Source organism: Telmatherina bonti, assembly GCF_933228915.1.
Source record: "Telmatherina bonti genome assembly, chromosome: 21".
Classification (NCBI taxonomy): Eukaryota; Metazoa; Chordata; class Actinopteri; order Atheriniformes; family Telmatherinidae; genus Telmatherina; species Telmatherina bonti.
The window spans coordinates 24,061,906-24,084,561 of NC_136630.1; the positions used below are offsets into that span (position 1 = coordinate 24,061,906).

Here is a 22,656-nt window from a genome sequence, read left to right on the forward strand (position 1 = left end):
GTCACATGTGCTCAATGTGAACCTGCTTTCATCTGTGAAGAGCACAGGGCACTAGTGGGGAATTTGCCAATCTTGGTGTTCTGCATGGTGTTGGGCTGTGAGCACAACCCCAACCTGTGGACGTCGGGCCCTCATACCACCCTCATGGAGTCTGTTTCTGACTGTTTGAGCACATTTGTTGCCTGCTGGAGCTCATTTTGCAGGTCTTGGGCAGTGCTCCTCCTGTTCCTCCTCACACAAAGAAGGAGGTTGTGGTCTTGCTACTGGGTTGTTGCCCTCCCACGGCCTCCTCCATGTCTCCTGATGTACTGGCCTGTCTCCTGGTAGCGCCTCCATGCTCTGGACACTACGCTGACAGACACAGCAAACCTTCTTGCCACAGCTCGCATTGATGTGCCATCCTGGATGAGCTGGACTACCTGAGCCATTTGTGTGGGTTGTAGACTCAGTCTCATGCTACCACTAGAGTGAAAACACCGCCAGCATTTAAAAGTGACCAAAACATCAGCCAGAAAGCACCAGAACTGAGAAGTGGTCTGTGGTCACCACCAGCAAAACCACTCCTTTATTGGGTGTGTCTTGCCAATTGCCATCATAACCTCTATATAAGTTAGGATAGGTTTTTGAATGGTTTGTTTGTTTCATTGGTGTTGTTTAGCCCAACCCGAGTCCAGCTGTTTTATATTCTGTTTTCCGTGCCTGCTTGGAGACACAATTTGGAACAGATGGAAGCTGTTAGCATCAGCTGTCAACCTGCTGGGTAAAGTTAAAAAGAAACAGGAATGTGGAAAAATAACTATTCTAAGCGTGTGTCAAGGTCGGGTCCTACGATTCGAAGCTCTGCTACTGCCCCCCATCTCCCCTCCAGCCATTACATGAATCTTGTCATCTGTTAATCCATAAATACTCCTTAATGATGTTGGCACTTGTTTTTGGCATCTGGTATTGTGACAACTGGTGAATCAGGGCTCCTGTGCCAAGGGACACGTGCATCTCAGAAACGCCATGTGCTCTGACAGACAGATGACGCTGTGTGAATAGTTTCTGTGGCTTATTATTTTTTCTTACATTTTTATTGTTTTTCTTCTTTTTGTAACAGAGCTACTGATGCATAGTGGTGCACCTGAATGCTAAATGTGATGCTCTAAATGAACTTGAACAACTATCCATTTCATAAAATGAGCCGCTTTAGCGTACAAAATGTTTGCTAATTTGCATCAACCAATATTTGACTAAAGCTGATGAATGACCAGTTTGCCAAGTTGGACATATGTGGTTTCAAATTTCACAGTCATCCTTGAAGTTTTTGTAACTTTCCTTTAAAAGATGATTCAGGATCTTGACAGATGATTTGTATCTAAATAAGCCGAGCAATGAATGCAAGAACAATAAAAGTTTAAGCTTCAATGGGGTTTGACTTAATGTATCCTGACCTCAGTATTTCTTTTCTTAATGAAAATCCTCATCTACTTTAATGTATCTTGTAAAGACAAATATTAACAAGCGTTTGTCTCACTTTAATTTAATTCAGTTCCATTTAATTTGTTGTACCATTTCACAACAAAGCCATGTTAAAAAAAACAAAAACACATGATAAATTCAAACCAGTTTATTTGAAATCCATTCAAAACAATCAGTCCTTATTTACAATATAATAACTGTGTTCAATAAGCTAGTTCATAAAAATACTAATGTCATGTCATCAAAGCTGGTACTGTCAGCCACACTGTAAGACTGACACGCTTTAGCACTGCACCAGGCTATAGCATTTTCCCTAGTTTTGTCTGCAGTCCTTGCAGCAGGTAAGAGTAGAAATTTTAGATGGTTAAAAAGAGAGTAAATGAAAAATAAGAACATAAAATATAAAAGATGGGTGGGGGGGGGGATGCACAACATTTTCAGTCCACCAACTTTAACTTAAGAATTGAACCATTGCCAATTTTTTTTTTTTTTTTTTTTTATTACCCTTGGAGATCACATGATGAAACAGCCATTTTTAACCCTGAAAATGTGTTGTGATTTATATTAATTTACACCCTGACCCTGCCTAGAAATAAAAATGTCAGCGACATGGTGGTTGCAGGGATAGCCAAAACATTTGCAACACCCTTACTTGATTTTCAAAGCAGCTTTTTTTTTATTTAAACCTTATTATACGGATGCATGCACTCCTATATCAGTCCCTGCTCTGTTTTGGTTTATAGGTATTACATTTATCTTATATAATGAATATCTCTTTGCAAATATTTGCCAAAAGTGCAAAGGTTTGGATTAAAATTAAAGCATGTTTCTGGTTTGACCCCAGCTGGTGGAGAGGTCATGGTGGTGGTCTCTCTGTGTGAAGCTTTCATGTTCACCCTGTGAATGTGTGGCTTCGCTATGTCCTCCAGCTTCCTCCCACAGTCCAAACACTTACATGTTAGGTTAATTGCTCAGTCTAATTTCTCCCTATAGGTGGGCGTGAATGTGCGTAATTGTTTCTCTGTGGTGGCCCTGCGATTGACTGGCAACCAGTCCAGGGTGCCTGCTAATTGCTGGGATAGACTCCAGCTTCCCTATGACCCTGAATTGGACTAATTGGTATAGAAAATGGTTGGATGGATATTAAAAATGTAGTAATTAGATGCTGGCATCAGTGTCTGACAGGTGTTCCAGTAGCCTTGAGAGAGCGTTGAATTCAGGCTTCATGATGTAGATGCTATGAAATGGATCTGTAGTCTGGCTCAAATCAAAGAGGAGGCTTAAAGGAAAATGGAGCTGAAGTTTTACATTTTGCCATTGGGAGGAAAAAAGAAAACATAGGTTTGGAACTAAATTGTTGCAGAAAAGCAGAGACAGGAAGATTTTGGTTGAATTTGGAAGATTTAAAGCAGGTATCAGTGTCTCCATCCAATGAAGGGAAATGTTTGTATCAAGTTCAGGAAAATGATAAGTTTTGTCTATATTTGCCTGTTCTATAACTAATGATGTAATGTCACAAGTGTTTTATAAAGGTTTAGCTGATGTCATACATGACTATTTTAGTTTAATGGAGCTCCCCATCAATCATAAAATGCATTTTAAAATTCTGGTCTTAATTTATTGACCCTCCACGACCAAGCACCTGGTTATATGAGGGACCTTTTTACAGCCATATATTCCCAGCAGGTCTTCGAGATCTGCTGATCCGGGTCTGCTGGATGTTACACAAACATGGCTAAAACTAAAGGTGACAGAGCCTTTGTGGTCGTCGCTCCACCCCTGTGGAACTCCCTTCCTTTCAACCTGAGATCAGCAGAGTCGGTGATCTCTTTTAAAATCAGCTGAAAACACATCTTTTTCATCTTGCTTTTTCTTAGTTTTATTTGTTTTTATGTTGGTTTTTTTTATGTTTTATGTTGTTTCAAGTTTTTGTCTTTTATTGCAAAGCATTTTGTGGTTTTTTTTTAAAAAAAATCTTAAAGGCGCTATATGAATGAACATTTACTTATTTATTAATGTTCATTTGCTCTCATTGTCATTTTAAGTTGCCATGCTAACATGGTCTTTACTCATGGAGCTATATTTATCATTAAATGACATTTGGTAAGAAAGTTTTAAATTTTACTGTGACTTTGAGTCATAGTAATGTCTGATACCTGTTCTTATCCAGATAGGAGCACCTCAGATGGTTTATTTTCTTTTTCAAAGGAAGAAAGTCAATAACTGCATGAAAAGCTGTCGTTCATGCTCCTTGTTTGCCCAGTTGTGGCCTTTTTTAAGTATATGACCAGTTTCTGAAAATTATAGAACAATTTTTTTCAATAAAATTTTGATTGTCTTTTATTCTGTACAGAAAAAGGATATTACTATTAAAGCACTTGTCATAATTATAGCATTATAAAGAAATTTTCTTACTTGCTCAATCCTTGTAATCATAACAATTTGTATGAGAAGTGGAATGAATGTGGAAATGACATTCTTTTGATTCGTCATCCCATCACCATTGCAAAATGGCTTTGATTGGGCTTTGCTGGGCTCCAGACATTTAAACGGAATATGACATTATTACTAGCAACAATTCAGCTTTACCTTGTGAAAAAATATAGTAAAGTTAAGTTGTTTTATGAGCTGCACTGAATTTAAATGGATGACTTAGTTATTTTTTTGCACCTTGCTGCATTAAAGCGCATAAAAACTTAAGTTGTTATTTGTAGTTTAATTTGGCACAGATTTGGCATTAAATGATTTTAAACAAATTTTCTGACCTTTTGTGTTAAAATTGCTTTTGGTTTTCAAGGCACCTACTTACATATCTGCCAAGTTTACTTGAAAGTGCAGATTTTAAAAACAGTTTTTTTTTTTTTTTTGACGTTAGCAGAGCATATAAAAGTGCAGATGTGACTGAATTATTAGTATAAAAATATGTTCTGTTTTGCTGTAAAAGTGGGATGTGTTTCCAGAGATGTCTGCAGATTTATTGGTCCAAAGACATTAAGAAAAAGAAAAAAAAAAAAGTGTTTTGTATATTTGTTGTTGAGGTTTCACTATGGAATGATCAAATTTAAGAACTTGTGGTACATCATGGCTTTCAAAATTATGCTTTTTAGGTTTATGTTGAGGACAACAGAGTTCATAGTTTGGAAAGGATTTTGTGTTATTTGACTTATGATTCTGCTTCATTATTCTTCCACTTTGACTGTCAGTTTATAAGATGCTTTCATGTTTTATTCTTTTTCTTTTTTCTCTCATTTAAAAAAAAACAAAACATGATGATGGCCATCTTAATTGACTAGGACACGTTTAAATATAAGCATTATGCTTCAGCGTGTCTCTTTTTAGTCACTTTGTTCTCTTGTTGTTTTTTCACATTTGTTATTTCAAACTGTTTCACTGAAGATTAAATATTGTTTGTGTTTTGGCTAAATGTATTAATAGAAAACTGTAAAGTAGAAAAAATCATGATCAGATTTTATGTGATGTGTTGGAATGAAGCGGTATAGAAGGTATAAAAGCATTTGCTTATCCAGGCTTGGATCAGCTCTAAGGAACAAATATCAGTTCTTTGAAACACCTTTCTAAGAGTGAATAAGACTGTATAAATATTGTGTAAAGGTGTAAGTTACCATAGTGATTGATGTATAAACAACTGCTGTAGTGGTAATATGAGTACTACTGAAGAAAACTTTCAGTTAATTCATGTGTCTTAATGGCCTTTGTGATATAAGCTGTTTGTGTACATTTATTAGTATTGGTATAGTTGATTTGTCCCTGCAAGGCATGGCATGTTTATTTTATACAGCACTTTTCATGTACAAAGCACTTCCACATTTTTATATAAAACATCAAAAGTAGAAAATATTCTAGAAAGTTGCCAGTATCCCCAGAAGTGGACATCCTTGCGAGTTCATTGAGGAAAAAAGTGAGGTTAGACTGTGTCATGCTGAAAGAAACGGCAAAACGTTACAAAAGCTGCATTTCACAATCTACTACTACTAGGCCTCAGTTAGCATGTTAAATGTTTATGAGAGATCAGTACTTGAGCTGTTTATGGGCAAAAAACCCAAGAACTCTACAAACCTCAGTCACCCTGCTAAATGTTAAAGGTCGTGATAGTGGCATGTGGACCATTACATCAATGTGCTGCCGTGGTCCAAAGAACCTCAATGTGATACTGTGGAGAGTTTATAAAATCACTGTTTATGAATACATGCTTGTCTGTCTATTCTATTCTATTCTATTCTATTCTATTCCATTCCATTCCATTCCATTCCATTCCATTCTACAGTCATTCAGCAGACGGTTTTATCCAGAGCGACTTACATATGAGTGAGAACAACACAAGCAAATCAAACAGTAGAGGACATCGCAGGAAGGTGCTGGTGTACTGTCCAGTTGGACGCAGGTCCTTCCATGAAGTGCTACAGGCTTTTTTTTTTCTTGTTTGCTCCCTTCCCACCCCATAATATCACCTATGTTATACTACAAAGAATTAATACCATAACGTTTGTTGCAAAGAACTGGGCTAAGTTCTCCAACTTTCCAATAAATATAGCTATACTAAGTGTTGAAGTTCTCCTTGAAAAGCTGAGTCTTCAGCTTGCTCTTAAAAGTAGACAGGGACTCTACAGAGCAGACAGAGTTTGGGAGATTATTCCACCATCGTGGCACAACAGAGGAGAAGAGTCTGGATAGTGATTTAGTCCCACGTATTGGCGGTAACACGAGGAGTCTTTCACTGGTGGAACGTAGCTGTTGAGAGGGAGTGTAGGCCATGATTAGGGAGTAAAGGTAGATGGGAGCCGTTTGAGTTATTGTTTTGTAAACCTCTATGAACTAAAGTAACTTTGTCAAAGAACATGGCAATGTAATTCATATTGCACATTTCAAACGTTAAAATAATTATATAGTTGCTCCCCCTCTGCTTGTTTGCGGACGTCTCCAGACCTGCATAGAAACTGTCTTCTTTTTGAAGGTGATGAAAACACTTCATTAATTCATGTAGTGGCAAATTCAATACAATGGTTATCTAGGATGCTGTGTGCTTTTTATGGTCTGTGCGACCCAAACGACGGAAAATTAGTTCCGGTACACTGGCTCTACAGCTTCTCCCCTTCTCCACTGATAGCTAAACTTCACAGATACACCACAATGACAAGAGAACCAGGATGCACTTTCTTGTTCACAAGACTAAAGGCTAGCATTAGATCTCATGGCATTAACTTGAAGATAGAAACAAATTGCACCTTGGCATTGAAAATGGCTGAAAGAGTCCTTAGAAACCAGATGGTATCACCCTAAAAATTAAGGACTTTTGTTCCTTGTAATCATGGTAAAAGTTTGATTTCTGCCAAGCTTGGACAGTTTGAATCAAATCAGAGGAGGAGAAAACTGTGCAGTTTTTGGCTCATACAGTGCCATTCAGAGCCAAACTAAATGAATGGCAATCAATTTTGGCTTTGTTAGACCGAACTGAATGCCAGATGCCATCATGGGGCATAATGTGTATGTAGGGAGCTGGCTACAGCCTAATAATATGCTCCTTTTTTTTTCCCTTTCATCAGTCTTTTAATGGGCAGGGCTGACTATTTATGTTTTGCAATTTCAATTCTAAAATTTTGTCCGTCTATGAGAGAAGTCACAACTAAAATTGGATGAAAATGGGCATGTAGGAACATTTGATTGATGGAATAAAATGAAGCTGCAAAAAGACATTTTGCACTCAGACTTCCCTCCCACCCATCGCACACATTTTGACAGCTAAGATGGAATATTCCTGGGAGAGTATGGTAATTTCAAGGTGATTTATCTAAGAGGAAGCAAAGTACTTAACACTTGGATAGGAAGACATGTCATATATGTCCAAAATAGTCACAAATAGACTTGTGCAACATGAGAATCTTGTGCATTAGTTAGAAAATGGTCACTATCTCAAATATTGTCCCCCTAAAAACTGCATAGATAGGTGGTAAGAAGCAGCTTTGAACACATGGGTTGGTGGCGTCTTTCACTGTCATAATGGGAAGTGGTGGGCGCCCCGGCCTGCCATGGACTGGGTGGGTCTTGTGGTGGTGGCCTCTGTGGTCGTGATTAGTGTCCCAGTGTGGATGTATCCCTAAGGTATTGCTTCTCCAAAGTCCGCTGAACCTGGTGTTGGAGTCTAATGTTGCCTGAGAGGTTGGATGAGAGTGTTTTATATGTTTTACCAATGTGAGTATGTGTGATAACATGAGTGCATGTGTTCGACTTTGGGCTAATTAAATTTTCTTTTTTATGTGAAGACATGTTTTTAACCTGGTTTTAGCTTTCCTTTATATTCTGTAAACCACTTTGTGCTACTTTAGTATGAAAAGTGCTATAGAAATACAGTTTGATTATTTTTCTTACTGTTTCCTTCTTTCCTCTTCTTGTTTATTTCAGGTAATGTTGGCTGCTTCCTATTGGTCATTACTGGCACCCGCCATTGACATGGCAGAGGATTCTGGGAAGTATGGTTCGTTTGCTTTCCTACCGGTGGCTGTGGGATTCACACTCGGGGCAGCTTTTGTTTACTTTGCTGACCTGGCCATGCCCCTGCTGGTAAGAACCTAAAGCAGGGACTCTCACCTCTGCTTTTTAAGTACTCTTTGTTGTCTGAATAAGAGTAAAATTAGCAGATATTTCATTTTTCTCAGTGATTTTTATTTGTTTCTTTGTCAAAGAATTAAACAAAATGGTGAGAATACATTGAAGCAGTCTTTACATTCTACTGGTAAAAAATGTACTCATAAGTAAGTCATCAGCTGCAGTCTTATTGTCAGCACAGTTTCTCTTTAATTCTTCCCCTGATGAATTAGTTGGGACATTTAAATGTGTCTCCTGTTCCAAGAAAAAAGGTACCTTCACAACTCTATTGTGCAGCGCAGACAATTCCATTGCTGCTGCTGAATGCACCTGCTAGTTGATGAATAAGAAAGAAAATGGAGAAAGCTCCTTTGAGGTTTAATCAGGAAGAAGTAATTATCTTCACCTGCTTGTAATATTTGCAGTGGATAACTTTGGTTTTTGCACATTAGGCTGTCATACTCATGGCCCACACAACTGTAAGACAATCGGAGGCTAGCAAGAACCACTACAAGCAGAATTAGTTCATATATAAGTGAGCCAGAATGCTACAGGACAGAATAATTGAAAATGAAAGTGTATGAACGTATTATAATAATAATCCTTAGTAATGGACTGTTTTTATTTGGTTTATGTGACAGGGACATGGTACATTAATAAACATTACTATAAATGTGACAGAATTGGCCAAACGGCTTTTTTACATCTGCAATCACTTTTAATTTAGGTGTTTTTTCCTCCGGAAAGTTAACTAGAAGTTTTCCATTTAAATCTGTCTGTCTTTTTCTATACTGTTCTATACATATATGATACTGTTATGCTGTACTGTAATTATACTTTTTAAACGCTCTAAAATGATAATTAAAACAATATGACAGTGGCATTCTGAGAGACAGAGGCATGTACACACAGAGATGTTCCTATATGTTACTCTTACCTGAGCTGTTTAAAAGCTATTGAGCTTTACATAAATTCATTGTGGAATTTCACTTCTTATTAAGCTGCTTCCATTCACACTGTGTCAAATTACTGGATTTCACGCATTGCTCCCAGCTGGGTGTTGCGGCCAGCAACCTCTGTTTGTTACTAACTAAATCAGCACAGTCAGTATCAGCTAATACTTTTTTAAATGTTTTTTTTTTTTTTTTCTTAAAAGGAGGGCCCGTTATATCAAGTCAGCTCAGTACCTCTTATTCCCACCTATCATTAGCACCTAAAATCAAAAGTGCTCCCTTTTATCATCACTAGATGACACTCCAAGACCAGAAATTAAAAGAGACTGCGTGCTTTTCAGTTGACAAACAGGTCAATGGCAAAAAAAATGTACTACCAAGGTGCTGCTAAGTCGTCTGGTGTTGTTGTGGTTTAATGAAAGAGCTGTGGATCGTAAGGTGACAGGTTTAAATTCTGGTATTGCATCATGTAAAATTGCAGTACTTCTTCTCCAAATGGTTACACTTATGCTTACAAAACCATGGTTTCAGCCTTCTATGTCTGCTTTGCTACTTCACCCATTCAAATATTAAACTCTCCAGCTCATTCTGATATATGTGCTTTTGCACTTTTTTTATTTAAAACTATCTTTAGCTTCTTCACAGCAGTGTAGTTCAACTTTTCCCTTTTTGCAATCCTGCTGATTACACGCTGATTGAAGTTCTAAAAAGGCATTTCCACGCCATTAGCAAAACTCTTCAATACTTTGGCCGGTATCTTGAACATCCTCTTTTTAGTAGAAAAGTTTGGCCTTTTTCCACACATGTATATGTGGGAAGAATGGTGGCCCAGTGGTTATGAGAATGGGCCTTTGCGCTGGATGTTGTAGGTTTGAATCCAACAATTTCACCAAACATTTCACCAAATATTTCTGCACAATACAATTTATCACCTCTTTCCACATTTTATTCTTCAAGAAATTATTCCTCTCTCTGTCTGCAATTTAATCAATTCAATTTTTTTTCCTTTGGATTTCTTTTATACTTTATCGGATTGTAAAAAATGCTGCACATCTGCTAGCTGCTGGAATGTGCTGCCACGAATTTCAGTGACATCTCCAGCTTTTTTGCATTATACATCAGTTATTACACATTATCACATTCACACTTGTTGTGTAATAACAGAAAATTTCTTAGTTTACTTTATTTCTGTATTTGCTTAGATGCAGAACATACATGTTGCAGCTTTGTTAGCAGCTAACGCAATGTCACAGCTATGTTGGTGCTATGTGGACCTTGTTCATTGTTAACTGATATCTAAATTATAAAGAATAAACAACAAAGCATACAAAACTTAAGACTTGAATGTTACTTAAATGGCTACCAGCTATAATATCCACAGATAAAACTGAAGGTAAACGATGAATCTGACCAGAACTTCCAAACTATGCCCGTATATATGTATCCTACACTCGGACGTTGATAGTCAGACCCTTTCTCAGTGTGTCACAACACATTTAGATTAGCTAAATTCACCTATTTCCATTGTAAATTTTATCTTCAAGAGTGTCTGATCCTTTTCATCAAAACATCTGTGTGCTTTCATCAGCTGTGGGTTTAACAGAACAGAGACGAGGAGATGCAGATTGAGAGGGACAGAAAATGTGATGCTGCTGTTACAGATAGAGCAGCAGAGAACAGCTGTTGCCTTAAGCCCCTGCAGCCACACCAGGACAAGAGAAATGACACGAATTACTTAGGAGCAGACCAATGACATGATAGTCATGCACACTCATACAAGATGACGTGCTCTCAAATAAATTTAACATTCATGCGCATATTGTTGGGAATAATGGAGAGTGAAAACAGGGCATTATATATATCCTATAGAAACATTTACAAAGCAGCTTGTGGCCATATGTTGGATTTGAAGTAGAAGTGGCCATAGTTTTTGAACAGTTTCACAAGTTTATTTTCAGTTGTATACTCAGAAGATTATTAGCTTGTTGGTGTGTATCTAGTGGCTTATATAATATAACTTTACAATAACTTGGATTTACTAAAGTATAAGGAAATAGTCAAATATTCAGTGAAATAATTCCCTAAAACCCTTCACAATGAAATAAAGGGAATATTTTAAATGCACATGTAGTTTGTTAATGCAGGCTTTTAAACGTGCGTGTTATTCCCTGCTGTGTAACGCAGCATTCCTTCAATCGGGTGATTTTTAAGATCAAAATAAACTTAAAAGCAGTTTTGTTTACTTGCGAAACATTACCCAAATTGCAAATATGGAAATTTGACCTTTTGTGATGTTTTCTTTGATTATTCTTAGTTGGAGATAGAAAACTGACGCGGACTAAAAGAAATAAAAAAAAGTCAAGGAAAAGCCACTTAATTTACTCATGTAATCACAGTTGTCAGTTTCTGAAACACAAACAAACATAACCGCAGGTCCGTAGGAAACCTTTGGCAGTTGCTATTTTTTGGGCAGAATTTGTGTAAAGCTTTACTTTTTCCTGACAGTATGCAGACGTATATGTGTGAAATGGCAATTTACTGTTTTTTCACTTGTCCTCACACACTTAGCACGCCATATAGCTGCTTTGTTCCATTTACTTAACTCTTCTGTTTGAGAAGATCTCATGCTGACGCTCTTTTCTCCTCGTCTGTGGGTTAGGGGATCTTATGCTAAGCAGCTTTGTCAAATCGTCCAATTTTAGTGTTTTTAACCATTACCACAAAAGACAGCATATTTTGTCAGGACTATAAATGGCGAATCTACAGCAGGGCTGGGCCATATTACCCTTTAAAGCCAATGCTGTCTTGCCATATACTGGCAAATCCAAAGCATCAGGAGTGATTTTAACCCGTTATTGCCTGGCCCAAGCAAAAATGTGGAGAAAATTATTGTTAATTTTTTTTAATCTGAAGTCATTATTTGGCACTTTAAAAAAATGTATGAAAAGCAATTAACATTTATTTATTATAATTTTTTGTATATTTAATGTTTGTTAACATGCGAGATATCAGAATCACTGTAGTGCAAAGTGTGTCCACCAGAGGGCAGAAGACCAGTATCAGTATATACAGGATTGAAATGAATAAAAAATTGAAGGTTTTTTTTTTTTTTTTTCTTTTTGTACTTTAAAGTGATGCAAAAGTTCTCAGAAACTATGTAACTGGTAAATTTTTGTTTTGTTGCACCATCACCTCATACTTGGACTAAATAGCATTAAGCAAACGCAATGTGTGGTGTTGAATTGCAGGGATGTTATGATTACATCATAGAAACAAACACAAGTGGAATGCAGCCTTCACTGATACACCTCTGCTAATGTTTAAAATTAAAATATCTGTTTTTAACAAACCCCGTGGTTTATCATTTATTTCTGTCTGAGCAACTGTTGGTGTTGCAATTTGGTATTGATATGTGATATTCTTCAAAGTGATATTGCAATGACAGTTTTTGTTCAGGCTCAGTGCTAAACTGGTTGAGGAGGCTGTTGCTATATTGTATGCAAGTACTTTTGGTATATGTGAGATGTAAGACTTTGCTGCCGAAATACTGCAGTAGCTGGCATGTACATAAGTACTGAATGTCGAGATTTAGGTTTTCTCTGTAGAACATTGGATTCTAACCAGATTAGCAATGTTGTTCATTCAACTTGTCGACCCGACTGAACCTTGAGGCTGATTGATGTACACACATGCCATAGACAATCCATCAGTTGCTTGAATGGAGGAAAATCAATAAAAATAGCATTTTAGAAGATCTCTGCTTTCAGATTCTCTGACCAAAATCCCCTATCTGTCTTACCAGCTTCCTCCAGCATCGGTGGAAATGTACATGTGCTATTTGCAAAGATATCTTTTGTGAACAAGAACGATGATCAGCAGCATCAAATCAATGGTTATTTAAGTATAAATAAATATATTAATGGTAATAGACACAGTGGGCTAGCCCAGTACAGAAAAATCACTAACTCTGGTATTTATTGGGTTTATAAAAACTTTTTTACTCCAGCTGTGAAAAATAAATGAGGCAATAGTTTAACCCAGGATCTTTTTTTCTTTAGTTAGCTGATCTAGTAGATTAAATGATCCCTATCTCCCTACTTTAAAAATATCTGGATCCCAGTGGTGATGCGCATCACTCCCAAAATCTATTTACTTGTACCTTATTCTATTTCTGAGATTTTCTGAATATGTAAGATCTGTCTATGGGGTATTGAGTTATGTTGCCCCCTCCCCCCCAGTTTCCAGTGGTACCGATTTGCTTCCAATGTCTGGGTTTGCATCTGCAGGCTTTGTGAAAACGAACTAAAACACATACATTTTAGAACATGGATAGAAGGCTTGGTCCCAAAGCATGTTTAAACAGAGATAAATGAGACTTTAACCTTACGTTTAGCTGCTAAAATCTACCTCTTGATTTTTTTTTTCCATCTCACTCAACCATCTATCCATCCAGAGAGTCTCTTAATAGCTTAAGGCAGAGGGTTTGAGCTGTCTGTCTATAGTGATGGGCACACAACCTATACCTACAGAACATGGGATTACTATTTGATTGTGTTAGAAATTGGGCATCATTTCTGCAGCGTTCAAAGCCTTCACTGGGGATACTAGAATGACAGAGTTCACAGCTAGAGATTAACCTTCTTCATATAACATAGTGTCTGGTACGGTGTAAAGCTGTTATTGCAACCTGCCCTTATTCCTCTGGTGTCAAGACACTTTTTTGACCTTATTTGTGGAGTGCTTAGACATCATAAGCACTTGATCACATTTAAGCACTAAAATACCGTGGAGGGATTACAAAAAGAATATTGCAATTTAGCTTCGAAATACTCTTTTTTACAACTTAAAACTAATGCTTTGAGTACTGATGCTACAAGCTGATCATCTAGCCAAGGTAATCATGGACTGACATCAAGTGATATCCAAAAATAATTAAGAACCAGAGAATTTTCCACCTCACTTCACTCCATCGTGAGCGAGCTCTGGCCCAGAGAAGGCAGCTGCATTGAACTGAAAAGGGAAAACTCACAAGTTCAACAAGTAGTCTCAAAATAATTTGCTCATGGCCTGGTTTTCCAATATCACAGACACCATGACGCCACTTCAGAAAATGTGTTAGACTTGACTTTGACTGTTAGTGATGATGTGAAATCTGTGTGTAATGGGCTGTATCTTCCTCAAAAGTCACATTTCAAGCTTGCGTTATCATAAAGCTCTTAATAATGGTTCCATTTACAGGCGTACAAAGAGATATATTTCCAGCTGATTGTTTTTTATTAACCCTTACGGACTAGAATACAGGCTCCCTGCAGTGTTGACTGGAATCTTTTGACTTTCTGGATCTGCGAAATCTTTCTGAAGAATGTGTGGGTATCTTTGGCCTTTTTCCTTATCATTTCAAAGGCAGTTGATTTTGTTTCCATTTTAAAGCTAAAAGAAGAGCTTGTGGACCAACTTCAAACATCCTCGTTGACTGTAGTTTTCTTACTACATCTTATCATTTATGCCATTTTATCCTAAGACCCCCTTTTACTTCTGCTTCCATCTCCCTGATCTCCTGGTTTCTCCTCACTTCTGTCCTGAAGCCGCTTTTTGTTTCCATTTTGCCACATATTCCAATGCACCTCCATCTTCCCCCTTTTTTTTTTCTGCTAGCCATTCTTTTTCTTTGTCGGGTGCCGTGGCGACAGTAGTGGAAACGTTGGGCTTTGACAATAGATGCCTCAAAATTGACTGGGAAAATAGTGGTAGTGGTGGCGGTGGTGGGGGTCGCCGATGGCCTCCCTGCACACACTGTGGGGGGGGCATCAGTGTTTGGACAGCTGCTGGTACCAGTTTTACGGGCTCCTCCACAAACACCGGTGCTGAATAAGAAGAGCGATGGTGGAAGGGAAGGATGGATAAAAAGAGGGAGCGGAGGTTGACAAGCAGAGGAGGACGGGAGCGATAAGGTGACAGATGGACTGGAGTGGAAGAGGAGAGAGTGAGGCGCTAAGGGTGGTAGAGAGCAGAAAGGTGATGAAACCAGGTAACCAAGACACTGTGACTCTGTTCCAGGAAGACATTTTTATCACCACTCCTCCAGTATTTCCATTTTACTTCCCACACATGTCAGCATGAATGCTGTCCTGAAAAGAGACTGAAAAGGTCAGCACATGGAGGTGCTTTCAGATTTCTTTAAAAAGGAGGAAAAAAGCTAATTTTGAGTTTAGTTTTCATTATGGAGCCATGTATAGTAGAGCCACTGTTCTTATTTTAAACTCCTGTGGATGTGTATGAATTGTAATGCCAAAAAAGTCCATGTAAAATATTTGCTTTGATTATTTATTTCATCCCCTCATACAGTATATGTTCTAGCGAGTGGTCATCGCTTTTAAATGTCGAGGTATGTCTGTAGCAGGGTCGAGTTATGGAGGAAATACGACAAAGCAGTGAGGGAAATTATAGAAAGAACATAAAACATCTTAGGTTTGGGACCATTTCAAAGAAAAGAGAAGTGGCAATGCCAACACTACAGTATCTCATTAGAAAGCAGCTAATTTACACACCCAGCCCTCAGAGTAGAACAAAGATGTTTCTATAGGGATTTTATTCAGTGACCTCAAACTTTTAAGCAATTTTTTAAAATTTACAGTATTTTTTTTTTTAAGTAAATTTTTTAGATTTTTACATTAAGCAAAAATGTTATCATAAAACTTCTCTCTTCTTTAGTCAGTATTGCTCTTTAAATGTCATTTAATCCAATTACTCAACAGAATGATTAGCTGAAGTCACTGCAGTTTGTCATTAAATGCTACAGTTTCCTGCCCTTTTTTAAAAAAAAAAACAAAAACAAAAAACCATTGTGTTTTTTATATGCACACAACAGTAAGTTATTGTGAAGTGATTAGATATAAAGAGGAACACAGTTTGCTGCACCTTAAGGACACTTCTGTACCATCAGTTGTCAAAGATTATTTTCCTTTAAAGTTAATTGAAGCTTAATAGTTATTACTTTAAGGACCATTTCTCTATCTTTGTGTGCACTTTAATGAGAATAGTAATGGTATTGTGTCCATGGATATAGTTTCTTTTATCTTCTCTGTGCACATTTAATTACTGAATCTGTCCAGAAAAAAAAGAAAAAAATAACATCCTTTTAATATTTCATTTCTCAATCGTATATAAAACCAAAAGAGGAATGAGAATATGGGAATTTTCTGCACAGCCAAGGAAGAAATTTGGTTTCAAGTGTACTGGAGGAGGACAGAAAGGACGGACAGACTTATTGTTTCATTCACACTTTTACCATTTGAAACTCTCACTTGTGCTCTTCACATAATGTGTGAAGGCTGTGTTACATGTGTTTGAAGAGGCTGTAACGTGTCTGCCCCTTTATGTCTTATTATCTTCAGCCTCCCACCCTCGTAGCCGTCACCATAACAACTTGTAGTCCTCAAAGGAAAGACAAGAGCTGGCAGGCCGGGGTAGGGGCATTGCATCATGGTATACAGTAAATCACATGATTTGTGTTTCCTCAGTGTGTCCTAAGTATACTTGGTGCGCTGAGCCAAGAGTATAGCAGCAACAATGACCAAAGCACAGCAAACACATGACATCTTCAGTGTTTACTGTGTCTGGTTACCCAGAGTTTCCGCCTCTAAGCTGTAACTGGGATACCCAAACTGTAAAATACTCACACAGATTTGAGCTGTTTTTTTTTTAATTTTTTTTATTTATTCCTTTTTTCCTCAACTCAACAACCTTTTAGTTGATTTTTTGATATATGTACGAAGAAAACATTCAAATTCACAGTGTATTGTAATAAAGACAATTCCTGCCTCAACAACAGCTTGTGTTAGTTCCTAAACTCCTATATTCTACTTTCCTACACTCCCTCTCGACAGCTACGTTCCACTAGTGAAAGATGCCTCGTGTTACCACCACAACGTGAGATCGCTGAAGACTCAGCTATTCAAGGAGCACTTCCACATTTAGTTTAGCTATGTGTTGGAGGAGTTGGAGAACTTAGCCCAGTTTTTTTCAACAAAAATGATGGTATTCCTTTTTTGTATTTTAACATTTGTAATATTGTGGGGTGGGGACAAAAAAAGCCTGTGGCACTATATGGCAAGACCAGCATCCAACTGGACTCCAGCAGTCCACTAGCACCTTCCTGTGATGTCCTCTACCGTTTGATTTAGTGCTTGTGTTGGTCTCACTCTCATATGTAAGTCGCTTTGGATGGAAGCATCTGCTAAATAGAATAAAATAAAATAGAAGCCCCTAGTGGTGAAGTGTAATTTTTTTGGCACTTCCACAAATGCTTCACTCTTAACTGCACAAGGTCACTGCTTGATTCAGACAAAGCTATCAGTATGAGCAAATCGTGACTCTGAGTTCTCTCTGGTTGATTTGTAGTGCATCCAACTCTGGTGCTTCTAATGGACTAAGATGTCTGATTTAATAATAGAATTATTTTACAATAGTTATACCGTGGTTCTGCTTCTATGTATGTACATTTAGGTGTACAGTAAGCACTCTTAAGGTTTTAAACAACAGCTGGTAGTACTATTCATAAATGTACTCAAGGCTTATCGAGGGGATTAAAAAGTGTCACTGCACTATGGTAACGGCCATCTGGGAAGCTAGGATCAGGGTGACAAAGACACGGTCTCTCTACATGACCTTGACCATTCCCTCCCACATCTGATATTATACCTGTCTCCAGAATGTCCATATTCCATTATAGTTCTGACAAACGCTGCATCTTCTAAACGCAGCAAGCTAAGCTGACTTTATTACGTTTATTTGAATACATAATGAGTTGTAATGGAATCGGTTTATTGCTTGCCATATCGTAATGAATTAAATTCAGATGTTGGAAGACTTAACATTTCTATCCTGCCAGTGATTAACTAAACTATAATTGCTAGTGTCTGTCTCAAACAAGAGAGAAAATTCCATTTTTGTGTTTGACTCAGCAGTTTTGTTCTTTATTATGATGTTATTTGCCTTTGAAACTGCAGTGAAGATGTTTTTTTTTTTTTTTTTAACATAAGACATATTTGTTAACAGCAAGTTAGTGTTCTTGTTGTAGGGAAACCAAGTTGCTCTGCTGTTGTGAAGAGCATGAAGGTCAGAGCAGCATCTCTTTCTGCATGTCATCAAATGGGTGAAGGCTTTGGAACTCCAGTTCTCTGATATGGAGAGTCTTCTTTTTCAGTGACAGCTGCTTCATTATTTTTTTCATCGTTTCAGGATGTAACAAGTCTTACTTTGATAAAATGTGCTGCTAGGAAACAAAAAGAAAATAAAACAAATGCACCAGAGATAGCAAGTACAGCACAAGCATCCAAACAAACAATGTTATACTCTCAGATGAAGAAAGGAGCATCGTCTTTAGCTCGGCTATGCAATACAACAATAGCTGAAGATTTCAGGGCCCTTTTTTTATAGTGACTGGGGACCTTTCATGTTATTTATTTCACAAGTGCACATGAGGGTTCACCACAAGGGGCAAACCTTGCAAGCGCAAGGACTAGAAAGGCCGAAATTTAGTCCAAGGCAACTTTAAAAGAACATCTGGAGCAGTTTATCAGCAAATGAACCTAGTTCGACATGAACCATAAGGTTTGGAAGTAAATAGAATGCATAAGAAAACGTGATCTGATTTGTTATTGATAATGCTACAAATGTCCAAAAAAAAAAAAAAGCTTGTCGAATATCTTCAGGAATTCCAGTAACGACTTCAGCCACATAAACGAAGTGCATTGGATGGTTTATCACATGGACAGATCCAAAAATATTCAGCAGAAGGTGATGAAGTGGAATAACTGGTGCCAGCAGGATTATCTAAAAGCAGAAAGGCCCACAAACAAATAATAAAATGTTAGCATGAAGGACTAAGAATATTTTACAAAAGAGGAAACCCACTCATCGCTTTCAGACTTCAGACAGCGATTCTCTGCAAAAGACTGCAGATGAATTATTCAAAGAGACATTTTATTTATGTTTATATTTATCTGCCTGATTAGATTTGAGCTCTTTATAAAGATTATCTTAAATAGTGGTAACTCTCCAATATTTCCTCCAAATTTGGAATTTATCCATGATCTTTTAGTGTGCAGTCCAGCTTTTCTCTAACAGCCTACAGATGTCACACTCAAAACAGAGTACATGTTTTTATTCTGAAAACATCACTATTCATTTGGGGTTATAAATGCTTAATGCACAGAATGCCTCTTTCACTGGTTCCCTGTCAGCCAAGGTTTGTCATGCTGACAAGCACTAGAGGAGCGAGGATAAGTGTTTGGTTCATACATACTTTAGAGAACTCAACGCTGAGCATGCAGCTGGATTCTGAATATGATTTGGAAGGAGCTGCTATGGCCACAACTGTGAAAATGGCTAATGGTAAGCACCACTTCTACCTGAGTGGGAAAACTTGGAGAACAAGCACCAAGCAGGGTTAGTTTAGCAATAATCTAATGCCCTTATTATTGATGCTGTTTATCATTAAATACCTCAGCCATGCAGTTAGCATGGCAGGGGCTAAAAACTGGAAGTGGGACAAGCTCTTTGCTTGTTACTTGGCTGCCGAAATGATTATACTACCTTTAATTCCCCATTTACACTATGTTAAATATAAATAAACATGCCAACATACAGCATTCTGTCAATCGTCTGCTTCCTTTATGTGCATATTTTTGTTGGTTTTCAGAGAATTTGCAGATGTGTAGCCAGATGTAAAACCGTGGCGGAACTATTGCTCTGAAAGCTTATGCGCAACCAGCAAAAGGAACATGAAAGTAGAAGCTACAATGTATTTAATAGCAACACCAATTACTGACATCTACGACACTGAATTTTATCATCTTTTTATCCCTTGATCTCCTCCACCATCTTTGTTTGATATTATTTAAAATCAGTTTTATAAAGTCACATTTATGTTCTATTACGTATGCAAATAGGGACGTGTGTTCCAAACATTGTCTATCACCGCCGTCATACTCCGTGTGTCTTTTACGCTGCCATGGTTCTTTATTCAGTTCATGCACTAGTGGGCAGTACTGAGGTCAGATTTCCCTTCTGTGTTTTGACATCAGTTGCTAGCTGTAGCACATTTGCAGCTACCCATGAACACCAGAAGAAGCAGAAGCCGCAAAGCTTTTTGCTGTACTCCCTAACTTCTACTGCATCTTCTTCGGGGAGTTTTTACTTATTAGTTTTGTGTCGTTTTCTTCCTGTTGCTCTTCTTCTTCTCTGGTTTGGTTTTTTTGCTGGTTGTATGTCAGCTATATCGCGCAACACTGCACCGTAGATGTCCGGTGATATTCCTTCATTCCTTTGGTCTTTAGAAGAGACCAAATTACACGAAACCAACACAGCATACAGATAAAACTGTATGTCAATCTGCATCGAGCACTGCCCTCTGGTGGATGTATTGCCAGCTACAATGCCAGCGTAAAACACACGTGGAAGTATGGGGTCAATAACCATAGAGGAGCCTATCTTCTGTCTTGTATTTATTTTTTCTATTTTCCTGTCTAAACTTTACAGATAGCAGTTAGCTTTGCAGAAAAGAAACTAAGAATAGTATTATTTTGAAAAGTCACTGTATGGACAAAAAGCAGTCAAATTAGTTGTTTCTTGGCTAGTGACAGAGGGACGATTCACTCTTTTCCATTATCATTACTGATTCTTTCCACTGCTGAAGAGTTGGTTCTACATTCTCTGTCAGTAGATAAATGACAATGTCATCGGCCAAATTAAACATTTCCAAATGAGGTGAATGTGTCACAGTGTGGAAATGAGCTGCAGTTTGGAGACTCAGAGATTTGGTGGATTTTTATACAAAAACCTCATACTAGGGCAACACTGCTGGGGTAGCTTCAAGATGTATTTTTTAAAGTAATATCTTAGCTCAAGAGGTTGTTCCAAATATGTCTGTCAGCCTCAATGACCTGAAGAGAATAGTTTGGAACCACCTCCTGGGTTTTTAATATATTTGTTCTCTCCCTCAAACACTGCAGTGACAGATTCTTGTGTGCCCCATCAGACTGCCAAAAGGCTGACATCAGGAGTCACACACGGAGATAACAAAAAAGGCATGACAGGTGGTTGAATGGCTGCCTTTCTGTTAAACCAAAATGAACCTAGATAATATTCAGTTTGACAAAGTCTCTCCACAGAGTCTTAAAATGTTATGCGTGTAAGCATATTTAGTAAGGATGGACCCAGTGGGATTGCAGCATAAGCCTCAATGTCTTCTTGTACACAGCGAGGAGATCAGAAATGCTTTCACAACATGCGTCCTTATATGTGCAAGTGTGTTGTAAAATTCAATCAAGACCTCATTGAGTCAGAGTAGCAGACGAATAAGGGCACGGTTACGCAATAGCAGAATGTTTTAAATGTGTAGTTGTTCGTTTTTCTCTTAAAATAGCTTTATTTTGCAGTAAAAATGTCTTATTTTGCTCAGCGAGAAGACTTATGGCCCTTTTCCATTAGTATCAGCTTGTCTCAACTTAACTCGCCTCGACTCAGTTTGTAGGGTTTTCCACTCAGCTTTTGTACCCATTTACCGGTACTTTTTTTTAATAACTCCTCAGCCCAGCTTCTAAGCAAGCTGAGTCAGGTTGTGTGTGACGTCGCCAGACTGCATGCCGCTATTGGTCAGGGGCGCGGCTAATCAGTGGTCAGGGTCAGAGAGCGACATCACTGGAAGAGCGACTCCAACTTGCAAGTTGTTTACATTACCTAACAAGCAATGGCGCAACAAAAGTCTGTTCCGTGGTCCAACACTGAGGTGGAGACATTTCTTTGCTTGGTTGCTGAGGAAAGGATACAGAGGGAACTAGATGGAGCGACACGAAATGAAAAAATCTATCAAGAGCTTTCCGACTCAATGGCTGCTGGTACCAAAGGAGTTTTCAGCAGTGTCGAGAGAACTGAAAAAGCTCAATGGTGACTATTGCCAGGTCAAGGACCACAATGGTCGGAGTGTATAAAACAGACGAGACTGGAAGTGGTTCCAACAAATGGATACAATGTTTGGTCAGCAACCAGCAAGCCACAGACCAAGCAGCAGATTTCCTCTAGGTCCTGTGTTGTTGTAGAGGGTGTCGTGCACAACACTGATGTCACAGTGATTTCACACAAACCCCGCCCATTTTTAGACCTGGTACTAAATTGTAATGGAAAGAAACATGACCAAGCTGAGATGAGTTGAGGCGAGTTAAGTTGAGACAAGCTGATACTAATGGAAAAGAGGCATTAATGATCACGTATCTGGTATGGGATCACCAATTGGTCAAAATTACTTGGAAATATTGACCTTTAAATATTTAACATTGTGCCTATCTGCATTATTATTGTAACGTGTACTATAGGTGATGTCATCCCTAAATTCTGAACAAATTTCCATTGAGGAACTGTTATGATGTGGTGGTTTCTGTTTTGCTGTGGTGGTTTCATTCAGTGTCTTAGTTTCTAGTTTCCTGTTTTATTTTGTAGTTTTTCCTGTTTAGTTCTCTTGGTTCTTGTTTTGCTTCATTGATTTTCTGTTCATTGGTTTCACCTGTGTCTCATTTTGTTCCAGTGTATTTATACCCCTCTGTTTCAGTTGTGTTTGTTGGATCATTTTGTTGCCCTTTGTTGC

General features: G+C 38.0%; 1 protein-coding gene across 1 annotated transcript in view; it reads left to right on the forward strand.

Moving 5' to 3' along the window:
• LOC306771458 (zinc transporter ZIP11-like) overlaps positions 1 to 22,656 on the forward strand; it is a gene marked incomplete at both ends in the record, with an annotated part of 169,835 nt that overhangs the window by 39,229 nt on the left and 107,950 nt on the right. Inside the window, one exon of the mRNA XM_079260624.1 lies at positions 7,879 to 8,037. Within this exon, the coding sequence (XP_079116750.1) occupies positions 7,879 to 8,037 (159 nt within the window). The remainder of the gene's footprint in view (positions 1 to 7,878; positions 8,038 to 22,656) is intronic.